Source organism: Plasmodium vinckei, assembly GCF_900681995.1.
Source record: "Plasmodium vinckei vinckei genome assembly, chromosome: PVVCY_09".
In the NCBI taxonomy this organism is placed as follows: Eukaryota; Apicomplexa; class Aconoidasida; order Haemosporida; family Plasmodiidae; genus Plasmodium; species Plasmodium vinckei.
Genome location: NC_051301.1, coordinates 1,123,405 through 1,138,597, shown reverse-complemented (window position 1 = coordinate 1,138,597; position 15,193 = coordinate 1,123,405). Strand labels below are relative to the sequence as shown.

General features: G+C 22.2%; 3 protein-coding genes across 3 annotated transcripts; 1 reads left to right on the top strand and 2 right to left on the bottom strand.

The window, feature by feature from the left end:
- Positions 1 to 530: 530 nt before the first annotated feature.
- On the bottom strand, positions 531 to 5,282 carry PVVCY_0903320 (alpha/beta hydrolase, putative; the record flags this gene model as incomplete). Its single annotated transcript, XM_008626670.2, has 2 exons — positions 531 to 727; positions 821 to 5,282. The coding sequence occupies 2 exons, from the start codon at positions 5,280 to 5,282 to the stop codon at positions 531 to 533; spliced, it is 4,659 nt and encodes a 1,552-aa protein (XP_008624892.2).
- Positions 5,283 to 6,763: 1,481 nt separating this feature from the next.
- On the top strand, positions 6,764 to 7,867 carry PVVCY_0903310 (conserved Plasmodium protein, unknown function; the record flags this gene model as incomplete). The annotated part of the gene is made up of 6 exons (XM_037634353.1): positions 6,764 to 6,827; positions 6,963 to 7,027; positions 7,185 to 7,277; positions 7,364 to 7,468; positions 7,567 to 7,626; positions 7,730 to 7,867. The coding sequence occupies 6 exons, from the start codon at positions 6,764 to 6,766 to the stop codon at positions 7,865 to 7,867; spliced, it is 525 nt and encodes a 174-aa protein (XP_037490458.1).
- A 304-nt stretch (positions 7,868 to 8,171) lies between these two features.
- On the bottom strand, positions 8,172 to 14,354 carry PVVCY_0903300 (conserved Plasmodium protein, unknown function; the record flags this gene model as incomplete). Its single annotated transcript, XM_008626668.2, has 1 exon — positions 8,172 to 14,354. The coding sequence occupies one exon, from the start codon at positions 14,352 to 14,354 to the stop codon at positions 8,172 to 8,174; it is 6,183 nt and encodes a 2,060-aa protein (XP_008624890.2).
- Between the last annotated feature and the right edge of the window lie 839 nt (positions 14,355 to 15,193).

The window sequence follows — 15,193 nt, the reverse complement described above, 5'->3', positions numbered from 1 at the left end:
TTATTTGTTTTTTAAGTTAAAAAACTTAGACAGTTTTTTCCCCTTTTAAAAAATTATCACATTTATATATATAAACATATTTGGATATATAAAATCCCAATAACAACAGTCATTCGATACACCCTATCATAGTAAAGACAACAACAAATTTACTTATTTTCCTTCAAATGAAATTAAAAAATTGTTAAAGTTTTTACAAAACATTTATTGTTAATACAAAAACATATGAATATGATTTATTACATATGTGTGTATAATGAACGAATAAATAAATAAACAAGTAAAACAATATGTAATATTAGAATAAAGGCGCCTTAATTTTTAATAGGCACAATTATTTATTCACACAATATTATGAATAATAAAAAATACTCAAAAAATATAAAATTAAAAAAAAAACAAAATGGACAGTTGTCCCTCTTATCATGATTTATACAAATTTGGCAATGTTAAGAAGGAATACTATTATTATATCATTGTTAGTACTTCCGTTTTTGTGCATTTTATTGTATATATATACACAAATTGTTTTATTTTGGATTAACTACCTTTTGATGCTGTCTTTCTTTTAACATTCCTCTCAAAACATTATTTAAATAATAATATTTTACATCCGCTTCGCTATTTAGTTTGCTAATTTCCAAATGGTCACAGCTTTTAATAATCAAAAATATTTTCGAATAGTATAGGTAGGAAAATACAGAAGGAACTATCATCGTCTGAAGACCTATAAATATATGAAATGGAAATAATAGAATAAATAAAATAGTGGTAAAATGCAATAAAAGAAAAAAGAAATGATATATGTGTATCTCCTTACCAAAAAACGGGAGTGGTGTTTTCTCAGATTCAGAAAAAGAGTAAACTTTTATATCTGTGTTCTTAATTCGCTGATTGAAATTTTGTTGTAAATTAGTTAGTGTTGAATTGTGAGAATTTAGTTGAATAACATATGGGGATAGAAAGTTTTTTAAAAGAAATGATGTTGAAGATAATGGAGACCCAAAATGTGGTGAAGCGTAAAAAAAAACATTTTTTGTTTTATTTAAAATATTATCATCCTTTAATAACACATACTGAGTTAATAAACCACCCATGGAATGTCCTACAAATACAATATCGTTATTTTTCCCAATATTTAATTTTTTCAATTTAATTAATAAATAATTTGATAACTCATCTATGGACATTCTATCAGTATAGAAATATTTTTCTTCTTTAAAGCCATTTTCTTCCGTATTTTCATTTTTTTTAAAAAAAATATTCAATGGATTTAAATGAGAATATATGCTGTTTTCATTTACGTTCGTTTCGGCTATATCATTTTCACTATTTTCCACATTTTCATTTTTCTTTTCCTCAGATAATAAATCATTTCCATTTTTATTCGCTACATTTTTGTTCCATTTATCTTTTTTAAAACCAGTTTGAGCATAATATGTTCCAATTGGATATAACGGGGAAAAATAATTAAATATGAATACATTCAATTTTTTTCTATTTAAATGGAGTATATAAAAAGGCCATGCTAAATAAGAGACAGAGCCATTGTATAGCTCTAACTCATTTTTCAATTTATTATTATTTAAAAATAATTCTTTAAATTTTTTTTTGTCTATACTTGTATTTTTTACAAACATAGGAATAATATTTTGGTTAGGCTTATAATTTAGCATTAATGCTTTAATAATATCATCATTAATTATCAATTTAAAATTATTTTTTATTTTTATATATTTTCTTATTTCTTTTTTTATGTCATCAAATATAATTACATTTTTTTCGTCTTTTAAACTGTCTGCATTATTTAAAAAATGCATAAGCTTATCATCTCCATTGTTGTCTTCTTTTCCTGAATTTATATCCACTATATCAGTAGATATATTATTATTTATGTTGTGTATACTCGAATTATCATTCTCTTTGTTTGTTTTTTCTTCTGTCGCATTATAAGAATAATTGTTTAATAATTCATTAGCCTTTTTATCATCGGCCTGATATTCATTACTTTTATTTTTCTTTTCTTTTTTCGTTTTACAATTTTTAAAATTTCTTTTCTTGTAATAAAAATTATAATCTGAGAATCCTTTGTATATATTCGAACATCTCCAAGTACGAAGAGCATGCCCTCGTAGCCCGTGTACAAATATAACATTTATGCTTTTTTTTTTCTTTCCTTTCTTTGTTTGGCATTGCTTGTTAATTTCATTGTCTTTCTCTTTATCCAATTCTATGATATTCTGTGCATCTTCTAGGGTTTTTTCCTTCCATTGATAATTATGATTTCTTTTTTCCCAGTTTTTACGAAAATACTTATTTTTTTTTATAAGATTTTTTTTAGCATATATATATATAGGAATAAATCTATCGTTTATGTCATAAAAATTATAATTAAATTTACCGATCATATACATGCTTTCATCCATCAATTTTTTTTTTTTATTCCTTCTTGGTATTTGAAAATACGAATGACCAAATGAGTCTTTATTATTTATTTCTTCCCATATATTTTGATCTTTTAAAAAGTTGTCAACTTGTTCTAAAAATAACTCAAAATGTGTACGGTATATTTCTTTGTTATTCTTTTTTAATTGGTTATTTTCTTTATTACATTTTTTATCGTGTGCTATTTTTTGCTCATTAAATTTGTCTATATCTTTGTATAAACTGCTAAATAATATAGGTTCATTCATTTTTTTCTCATGGTTATTTTCTTTTGAAATTTCCTTTTCTTTTCTTTTTGTCATATTTAAAAAATATTTATAATGAGATTTGATATTTGTAAAAGCTCTTATACTATCATAATATAAAGTGGATGGTAGTTGCCCTTTTTTTAAATTATATTGTGAAATTAAATTTATTGCATCATTGAAAAAAAAAAATTCTGAACTAAGACTGTATAGAAAATTAAATGAGATTGCCATTATATTTAGTAATACATTTTTATACATAAAATATAAAAGTGAAAGCGAATTAAAAGTTAATTTATCTTCTGATAAGCAATTAGCGAAAATTTTAATTATATAAGTTAATTCTTTATGTATATCACTATTATTATTTTTTTTATTTTTAGGTTCTTGTATATTTATTCTAGTTTCCACATTATTATTATCATCATTATTACTGATTGCATTTCCTAATAATGGTAAACCTGATGTTGGAGCATTAAAAGAAGCTGGGGTGTTTGTACCCTCATTTAAGGATGGTTTATTGTTCTTTTCTGCTTCATTACCTTCAATCGACGCTTTCTTTTTTTCATTCCCCAATGCCTTACTATTATTATCATTTTCCTCTGAATTTTTATTAGATAAATGTGTGGGCTTATTATTTTGATTATAATGAAAAAATTTATTTTTAAAATTATTATTTGAATATAAATTAATGAGAAATAATAAATCTAAGTTCAGTGAATTTAAATTGTTTATACACATGTTTCTAAAAATTATATGAAGACCAGTATTTACAAATAACGATGGCTTTTTTGTTATTCTTAATAACTCATCAATTCTTTTCAAAATAATTTCTCTGTTTAACAAATTGTCTTTATTTTTTGCATTATAATCACTGTTAATTACACCAAGTAATATTTTATCTTCATTTTTTTCATTTTTTCCCTTTTTGTTATCATTATTGTTGTTATTTTTATCATCCTTATTATTTTTATTATTTTCAGTGCTTTCTAACTGTTTTGGATTACTTATATATTCCAGTTTATGTTTTTTCTCTATATGCTTAATAATTTTCCTTAAGCAACTATCAATCATATTATTATTCTCTCTTTTATTTTGTATAGCTTCATTTAGCGTGAAATAATCTAAAGATTGGTATAGAAGCTCTGTTAATAGTATTTTATTTTTATTTCTTTTTCCCTTATTATTTAAATTTTTTAGTAATAAATTATTCGTGGATTTATTATCGTCATTATGTCTACTTTTTTCGCTATCTTTTTCATTACTAAGCGTGCCATGCGAATCTTTCCTCTTCCTTCCTGTTTTTACATTAGTGACATGATCGATAGTAGGAATATTACTGCTATTGTTTACATTTTCATTAATATTATTCCATCGTTTGTTACTTATACTATCATTCAACTTAAGCAACAAATTGAAATATACAGGAAAATTTTTATTCACTGATTTTGCAATTATATCAGACCGATTTTTTGTTATACAATAATAATAATTAATTTGTAGAACATGAAACTTATCTAATTTTGTTACAAAATGTATATTTGACACATCATTAAATTTGAAGAAAATATTAAATTTATTTTTTAAACTATTAAAATTTATTATATAGTTATATTTTAAAAAATCTTCATATTTTTGTGTGTTAATATAATCATTTTTTGTTTTTAAATTTGAAATATCATAACTATTACATTCATAAGATCCATATCTATTTATATTATAAAAGTTATTTTTTGTATGCTCATATTTTTTATATACACTTTCTAATTCATTTATAGTTTTAAATTCGCATTTAAATATTCTTTTATTTGGAAATAATGCCACAGTATTGATATTGTTAAACACATATAAATAATAATAAAACAAGAGTGTGTAAAAATAAAAGCTGTAATTATCCTTTAAATCTTTATACTTGACGTGTTTTTTTTTATTGAAAATATAATTTAATTTCATTAAAAATATTAGCATAAATGTATCATCTAATAATTCATTTTCTAATTTATTCAATGATAAATGTTTTAATAAGTAGCAACTTAGTTTTAAAATTTTATTATTTCTCTCATTCGAAAATAGAATGTTGTCGCTGTTATCTTCGTTGCTTTCCTTACTACTATCATTATTTAAATTGCTGTTATTGTTATTGTTATTTCCTAAAAATTCCTGACTCAAAATTATTAGTAATGTACACACCTCTTTGCTTTTTAAATAATTTAGACACTCTTCATCTTTAACAAATTCGTATAAAAAATTTAATGAAAAATCACTTAAAAATTTTGTATCTTTATATGTTTTAACAATGTCATTAAACAAATGGGTAGTTTTTTTTTTTTTTTTTTTTTTAATCATATATAAAAATGGACGATCCTCTTTTTTATAATAATATGGTAATTTATTTTTTTCTTTTTTCTTTCTCTTATTATTAGGCTTATCTTCAATCCTTAATAATAATCTGCAGTTGTCTATATTTTTTTTTCTACATTTTTTCGAATTTTTAAAACTGTTTCCTTTTTTTTCTTTCTTCTCTTCAATCGCAATTTTTGGTAATACATTAGTGCAAACAAAACTTATCTTCTTTAGGAACCTTTCGTACATTTTTTTTTATTTCTATTCATTTTTTCACTTATAATATAGCTTACTCCATTTTACTATGTGGTTGTATGTATGAATTTTTTTTATCTGAACAAATAATACTAATCGTGTAGAATTAATCAAGGTATAATATGCAAAATTAAAAAAATATAATAGACATAATATTTAAATAATATACGTAAAAATGTAGTACCCAATGCCCATTAAAATAAAGCTAACATTGTTAAGAAAATTACAATTGTAAATTTCCATATGTTCTCAAAAATATGTCTAAATATAAAGTTAATTATATACATTTATCTTATATATGTGGGGGTATGTATTATATTTCCATACAAAATTAATAACTTAAAAGAAAATCAAAGAAAACGGTCAAAGCATTGAAGCGATGAACACAAAAAGTTTAACATTAAATTGTGTTACAGAATTTGCATATTTTGCCTTTAAAATGCCATCAAAATGGCACAGTCATATATATAAACATATATATATTATATGAGTAAGCGCAGATAGCCATTTAAACAAAATCTCAAATCCTTTTTTCTATTTACAAATTAATATATCAAACAACTTTTACATACTTATGTGCATAATATATATCAATATGTACTTACTACTGGATAAACATAAAAAAGATAAAGTATTTAACAAATATAAATAAAATATCCATTAAAAATATGGATTAATAGGCATAAAAATTTATAATATATATTTGATGATGAAATTAAAAAACGATAAATATATTATATCATTTTTATTCACAAATAATAAGTATAAAGGAATTTCTTTAAAAATGTATTTTGTTAATATATGTAGTAAAATAATTCCTAAGAAAATAAGGACGGGGGGTTAAAAAAAAAGAAAACAATTTGAATTAAAAAAAATTCATATTTATAAAATATTTATGTTATTCATTTACAGAATATGTAAAATAATAATATGGAAACTTTTCAATGATTGATTGTATGCATGCATATATATGTTTAATCATGTTTCAATAGAAACATATGTGCAATTATTTTCTCGCTTGAAGTTACTGAAGATTTAGAAAAAATAGCAACGGTTTTTTTTAACCTGCCATGAATATAAGCATCGATATATATATTTTAAATAATGTTATTTTATTGTTATTTTGCACATATGCATTTTACTTGTTTATTATTCAAATTTTATGCTTCCAATTGTCACATACTATTAATGAAATAAATTTTAATGTTAAAAGAAGTTAAGAATTCATTTTCGTTTCTTTTTATAAATTTATATATATTTTAATAAACTTTTTATTATAAGAAAAACTGTTTCAACATTAATTTGATTAATGTTGTTATGCTTTCATACTATGTGTTTATTTTAACTATAAAAAGCACACATATATTTGTAGTTTTCCATGATGCAATAAAAATGTAATACGTTTCTTTTAGTTATATAGTAACACTAAAAATTATATATGTACATATGAAATTAACTTAAAGTATGTATAAAGAATGGCATCTCTTAAAAGCACAACGGGAGTTAGGCACAATGCATTTCGCTTGAATGCCCACAAAAGTAACCAACAAAATTATATAATAATAAAAAATATGACAAAATATGAACCATTTAATAGATATTATTATCCCTACACAAAATGGTTATAATATAAACTTCGCATATACACATATTTGGGTTTGTTTACTTTTGTAGAATTAGTTTATAATCGGCTCAGGAGATTCAATTGGCCACCTCAAGATTGTTCAACTATACACCCGGTAAAATACAAATATAATTGATATATTTACTTTTTTTTTACCCATTTTTAAGTAATATGTTGTGTGATTGCAACTACAATTTTCCCCTTGTTCACAACATTTAGAAAATAAATTAAATTGTAAATTTAATCCTTTTTTATTGCTTTATTAATAATAGATTGAACCGTACGGAAAACAATTTTTTATTTTTAATGCCTATAAAAGAGATACCCGTTTTGATAATGAAATTTCGAATACTGTAAAACCATTGGTAATCATTCCTTCACTTAAGATTTATTTTGATTATTCATTAATCCAAATTCCACATAATTATTTTTATTATTTTCCCCTAATTAGATAAATTTGAATAATGAAAAAATACCATCAGAAACAGTTTTATGTGTTTGTGATTTTGCCAAACGACCATTAATGTTTTTAAATTATCAAGATTTTAAAATATTGGTAATGAAAAAAAAAACATAAAAAAAACATTTCATGAAAATTCAAAATTAAAATATATATTCAAGGAATAATATTAATGTGCATAAATTTCGATACAGGAAGCTAGCATAGACCAAATCAAGGAAGGATTTAACAAAATTGAGGGAAAACTAGACAAGGTTATACATATAATTTTTATAATTCATATATTTAATAACTATCCCTTTATATTGGATGGCGATTTATATAATACGGTATATATTTTTCTTTATTTATTTACAGACTAACTATTTAGATACAAAGTTCGGTTTAATGTTAAAATATAATTTAAATAAAACATATGGTATGCAGAGAGTTAAAAAGGGAGAACATAATTCATGGGGAATGAAAAAAGGTGTGTTTAGAAGCAGGAAAACATAATACTATGACAAATAAAAAAAAGACATTTTCAAGAAACAAAAAACATTAGCAATTATATACATTCCATTATTACACACATTGTTTTTTTATTTCTCATGGATATAATTCTTGATCCATCTTCATTACTTAAGCCTATTAATTAATTTTATTCATAATTTCATAACGCAATTTATATTGTTTCAACGCTTTATTATTTATGTATATTTTTTTTGTTTCTTAAAAATATTTTACATTCATTCTTTGGTTATACAATGTTATATATGTGTTTATATATATAACTAGTCGTTTCTCATTAATATATTTTTTAATTTTTTCCTTGCACATAATATGTTAATCTGTTCAAATTAATATAATGATAATATCCCAATTCGTTGTTTATATTAACTCTTGTTTGGTATGTTTCTCCACTTAATGAGTTATCATTTATACATAAATAATTTTCTCCATCACATATAAATAAATAATTAAATGTTGATTGTTCTAGACTAGTTTTATATGCATTAAAATTTTCAATTCTATTAAATATATCATTTTGAATATCTTCAATTGATTCATTTTGATCATAAACTTTTAAGTTTAATTTGTGTATTAAGGAGTTTATTAATGTAAGAGGATATATACTTGTATGTATATTACTATTTTCAATAGAAATAAATAATTTTAATAACAAAATTGTTATTTTAATTTCATAAAATGAATACTTATTTTGTAATAATATATCAAGTATATTTTTTAATTTTTTTTTTTTTAAATATATCATATCGTTGTCTAAATAAACTATACTAAAATTGTTATCATACATTATGCTGTCGTTTTCATTTTTTTCTTCTCTCAATTGGTCATTTTCAATATCTGTTGTTATTAAATATTTATTAATGTATATATTATTATTAATAAAATCTTTCTCAATATTAATTAAATCATCTAAATCTACATTGTTTAAAAAATTACTATTATTTATATTCCTTAACATATGATTCATTGTTTTAAACATTTTATAAAAATTATCAACTTCTGGTACGTTACATAATTCAAGTTTATTTATAAAATTTTCGTCTTCTGAATTTATTGATATATTTATTTTTTCTTCGTTACTAATATCTTTCTCATGTATTCTGTCACTTATACTACCGTCATTTATTTCTATTCCATTATTAATATTATAATCATCAAATTCTATATCGAAATTTACATTTGTCTCATTTTTATGCATGTTGTACGTTATCGAACGATTGTTCTCTCCAATTAAATATGGATCTTCGCTTTTATTTATTAAGTGTGTGCATTTTTTTTTTTTTATAATAATTTTTTTTTTTTTTGTAACTTCCTCCTTGCTTTTTACTTTCTCATTTTTGTCTAGCATTATTTTTTTTTTTTTTAATTTTTTATCATCACTACATTTTTCTTCACCCATACCCACTCTATTTTTATTGTCTTTTTTATTTGTAGCTACCACATTTTTATTCAGCATTGTACCTTTTTTTGTCATTTTCTTAACAACTTTCTTCGAACTTATTTTACTTTTTCCCAAACTAGACACCTCCTTTTTAATATTTTTATTTGACAAACTCCCTTTGGATATATTAATAGCCTTCATAGTAGATATACTAGTATCCCTTTTTCGAATGCTTGATTCCTTATTACTATGTCTTTTACTCTTTTCATTTTCCTGATTTTTTTTTAAAATTGGTGTTGAATCACTAGAATTTATTATACTATCATTTTCTAAATTAATTGTATCGCCTAAATAATTGTAATTAAAATTAATCAATTTTTTGTGTTTTCTTATTATATTTTTATTCTTGATAAAATTGGATTCATAGCCATTTTCATCTATTTCACTAAAAACGGTATTACACATATTTGCAGCTAAATAAATTGGTAATCTGTATATTTCATTTTCGCTCAGTTCTTCAATTTCCTTATTTTTCCAATTTTTTTTTATTATATTTTCCTTTTTTAATTTACACAATTTATTATTTTTTCCAATTTTACTACTATTGTTAGTAAATTTTGTAATTTTGTTTTTATGATCGTATTTTTCTTTCTCTTTTTTTGTATCATTGTCTCCATCAATGTTAATATCAATATTACGATATTCCCTAAGCAAATTATAATTGCTGATCATTTCACAAGTAGATATATTATTTTCGAAAGTGTTCGAACTGATAGTATTAGCATTAGCAATAGTAATATTAGTCATTGTAGTATTCTCGAAATCATCATGTGTAACATCTTTCAAATAGTTTGATTCTTTTTCAATGGTATATTTACTATTATTATTGTTATAACAGTTTTCTGATGAACTATTTATGCAAATATCTATCATATCTTTGTTATTTTTATCCACATTGCCATTGGATTTTTTTTTTTCGTCATCATTAATATTGCAGTTTGTATTTTCCTTTTTTTCAATTACCCCACAAAGCATATCTTCATCACATTGATTGATTCCATTGTCTATAAATTTGTTTTCGCATTTAATGAACTCATTTTGAAATTCTTCTTTGTGTATATAATTTTCTGGTGACTCTTTAAGTATTGCTTTTTCTATTTTATATTGATTTGGCATCCATAGTGATTTTTCTTCCTCACAAATATTGTATGAATTTAAAGCATGATCATCAACTTTATTATTATCAGCATTATTTACAGTATAATGCTGAATAATAACTGAAGCACCGTTATCACTATCATTTTCATTGTTATAATTTTTTTTATGCACTATTTGGCTATTTATATCATTTAACAAAATATTATTTGTCTTTTCATTTGTCTCATCAACAGGGTTTTTTATTAATGCTGAGTTTATATTATCACTATTTATGTCGTTACGAATTTCACGTTTTTCATTTCCTATATAAGAATATCTTTTGTAAATATCTCTCATATCATAATCATGGTTAATTATATTTTCATTTTTGTTTTTTATGCAATAATCTTCATAAGCCTTTAAACTTTTAGAATGTAAAATTGAATCCCTTAATGCATTTAAACTTTTTGCCCTTATATATCTATGGGTATTATTTTGTATATTATTACAACCATTTATAAACATGTTATTTGTATTGCTATTGGTTAGTCTATTATTTCCACTAGCAAATAAATTCCTATTAGCCATACTATTATTGCATGTATTTTGTATGTTTTTTATATATCCATTGTTTAGATAGTTGTTATGCGAACTAGCCAAATGATGATCGTAGCTATTACACAAATTAGCATTTCTAGTGTTATGGTGAATTGGTTCCGACTGTAAATTAGTATAATTTATTTTTCTTATATCCATATTTTCAGTAGGCAATATAATATTTTTCTCTATTGCACTATTTGTTTTTGATAATTTTTGTATATCTAAAACATTTTTTAAACCATTATTTTGTTTATTAATAAAAAAATTATTGTCACAAGTTTTATCATTTTCAAATTTTGAGTATTTAAATCCATAACAGTCTAATAATCTATGATTTAACGATTGGCTTTTTTTATGTACATAATTTTTTCTATAAATATTCTCATTATTTATGGGTTCATAACAATTTGTATATTTATTATGTATAGCAATATTATCATTATATATATTGCCATTAGGATATATTGGATGTCTATTATATTCATTTAAGCTTGTACTCAAATTATTTATTATATTAGTATTATTTATAGAACTATTTATATTTGTCTTTGATTTTTGAAGAATAGGATAATGCCCTATAGACTTAGATAAATCTATTTTATTCATATTTAAAGGGGCATATTTTTGTTTACTATTATCATTGGATCTTATTCCCCACATATCATGATTATAATAATTTTCATTATTATGAATATTCATATTTTTATAACTGTTAGTATTCATTTTTTTATTACAAAAATGATAACCATGTAATGTATTTGATTTGTTTAATACATTATTATATGGAACATTTTTACATGGATAATATTTATTAGAATTATTAGACATTTCATTTTTATTATTAAATAAATGGCAACTATTACTAATACTTTTATTTTTTTTTGAATTATCTGATAGATATATATTAGTAACAATATTGGCATTTATTGTGTTATAATTGTTATTATTTCTTAAATTATTTTCATAAAAATTATTACCTTTTGTTAGAAAATTTATATTTTGATTTTGTTCATACTTAAGGTCCTCTCTCTTATTATTTATCATACCCATACTGCTATGTAACTCGTTAATATTAAACAATTTTTTTTGTATAATTTGATTTGTATTATTATAGCTACAAACAGAAGGATTGTTAATGATTTCATTATTATTCCATAGATGATTAGTGTTCAATTTATTTGACCCATTTGTGTCATATATCTTAATCACGGGTTCTACAGTTTTTCTACTAAGTATGTTTAATTTATGTTCTTCATTGTTGTATGTTTTATTAACTTTCATTTCATTTTTTTTGAAACCTTCATGTGAATTAATTGTATTATTTTTACTAATCATGCCAATATTCTTATAAGCATTGGATTTGGCATGAGCATAAGTATTTCTATAGAATTTATTATTCCAATCCATATAATCATTAGCATTTTTATTTTCATTGCTATGGTTGTTATTAATTGCACCGTTTCTCGTATTGCTAAAAGATTTTTTCGAATATTCCATACTGTACATTTTGGGGTTTTCATATATGTCATACATTGTTTTGTATGTTTTTTGGATCTCACTAGTATATTTTTGAAATATTTGATGATATGGTAAGCTACTTATTTTATTATACGATGTACTTAATTTTTTTTCTGCTTCATCTTTTGTTTGAGAAAATAAATTATATAATGGGCTAATTATATACTTATTAATTATATTATTTTCATCATCCTCATCATTAATAATATCATGCTTATATTCTTTAGAAAGTCCAATATTTTTATTATTATCATTTTTGTTACTTTTGGTTACATTTAATATGTCTTTATTTTTGAAATTTATATTAGATCTATTGCGGGTAATATATTTTATATTTTCATTATTTACTGTATAATTTTTATATATATTATTTTCCCTATTATTGGAGTTATCTATATATTTATCTTTATTAAAATATATTCCTTTGTTGTTATACATTAACTTTAATATCATCTCTTTTTGTATATCATCACTATTTATAGTATTATCAGTCCTATTTTGAATAAATCCAGAGGTATATATATTGTTTGTTTTGGATAAATTATTTTTATAATTTGTTTCTGGTTTAATATTATGTCCTTTCTTTTCTATTTCATTTTCTTTAATGGTGTCACTATTTTTTTTCTCTTTGTCTTTATCTATAATTTGTTCAGTCTTTTCATTCTTAATATATTCACTAATATCTCTAACATTATTATTATCATTTTTTTCTTTATTATGGATGGTATTAGAAACTACATTGTCAAATCCCCCATTTTGAGAATTTGATCTAATTGTGGTGTCTTTTTGATTTGATTGTAAGTTGTTGTTGTTTCCATAATTTTCCTTTTCTTTGTCTTTATAATAATTTTCAAGTATACCTTCATTCTCTCTTTTAATATTAAAAGAATGATCGTCAAAATGGGGTTCATGATTTTTATCGTTCACTAAATTATTATTTTCTTTCCACATATCTACATCAAATTTTTGTTCAAAACGGTGGTTACTTTTATGCCTTTCTAAATTACTATTATTACTGCTATTATGTATAATATTATTACTATTATTATTGTTGTTGTTACTATTTTTTTTTTCAGATAAATAACTTATGTCAGATACATTCGAAAAATCGTGTTCTCCATATTTATCTTTTTTATTTATAATATTAGCATTTGTTATTAATGAATTTGCTTTCTCTGATGAAGAATATGGATTATTGAATTGCTTAGAGTTGTCTTTACTCAAATTTAAAATGTTATATACCTTTTTTCCCATATATTCTTTGTTGTTTCGATTGTAGTAATCATTTTCAATGCTGTTCTTACTGCTATTAAAATAAATACTATTTTTCAATGATTGTGCTTTGTTTTTTAAATTAATAAATTCACTTTTTATACTGTTTTTTTTTTTTTTTACGTATTCATTTTTTCTCATATGTTCATAGTCAAGTCCTAAGGACGAAGTTTCTTCATGATCCATATAAAATGTAGTAGCAGATTTTTTTATTTTATAATTTCGTAATTTTCGTAATATATTAATTTTTTGAAAAAAACTTTCTCTTTTTTTGTTTTTAGAATCATAATTTTTAAAATAATTACTATTAGGTATATTCGTGTGTTCGACTTCATTTTTTGTCATTTCGCTATCACTTACTTCTTCGTTTGAATGTCCATTTTTCTTTTTTTTGTCTTTTGACTTTTCATGACTTTTAGAAAAATGGATACTATTTTCAGAGGCACTATAACCTGATTTGTTTGACTTTTTTTTTTTGTTAAAAAGAGAGAAAAATGTAGATTTATGCCTCTCCTTATCTTGTGTGTATTTTTCTGGTGGTTCAGAAAATGTACTTTTCCACATTTTTAAAGTTTATTATGTATATATATATGTATAACCATCGAAAATGAAAAAAAATTAACAAACTAAAATATATTCATATATTGTCTTATGTCTATGCATTCATCTTTTTCAGGAGAATTACTCCTTTACTAAAAAACAAAGTTAAAATATTTTTGTTACATGACTAATGCTGCTGTTTATTACTTATTTTATAAAAAATATTCTTGAAATTGGACAACAATTGATATTATATATATGCCCTAGCTGTTATTTATAATGAAATATTACACACAAACATATATATATATGCATTTTATGGTGAAAATTACAATTTTTGTAAATACACACTATGCATTTTCATCTCCATTAATGTACGTGTACAAATAAATATATATACTTATAATATTTTTAATTTAACCTAAAAATTTTGATTACTTTTATATTTTTATAAGGTATATGCTTAATAACAAATTAATAACTGTACATATATGTATGTTTTGTAATAGTTTTTACACAAAAAAATAAATACACATATATTCATGTGTATACATTCACAATTTTGTATTTGTGTTATTTCGTTATGTATAAATATGTTTCAGTTATTTTCCATTTTACTCCATTATACTTTTCATTTTATAAATATAAACATGTTTTATTTTATTAACTTTTCATCATAAAAATTAATATGTTAACAAATACATATTTATTTTAAAAATAACGGGTAAAGTAAAAAATATATATATGCAACAAAAAAAAATATTGCAACATTTACTAAATAAATGCAGCATATCAAGACAACAAAAATACTTGGAAAATATTATTATTTGTTTGAGAAAATTACTATTCAAATTATTTAAAAA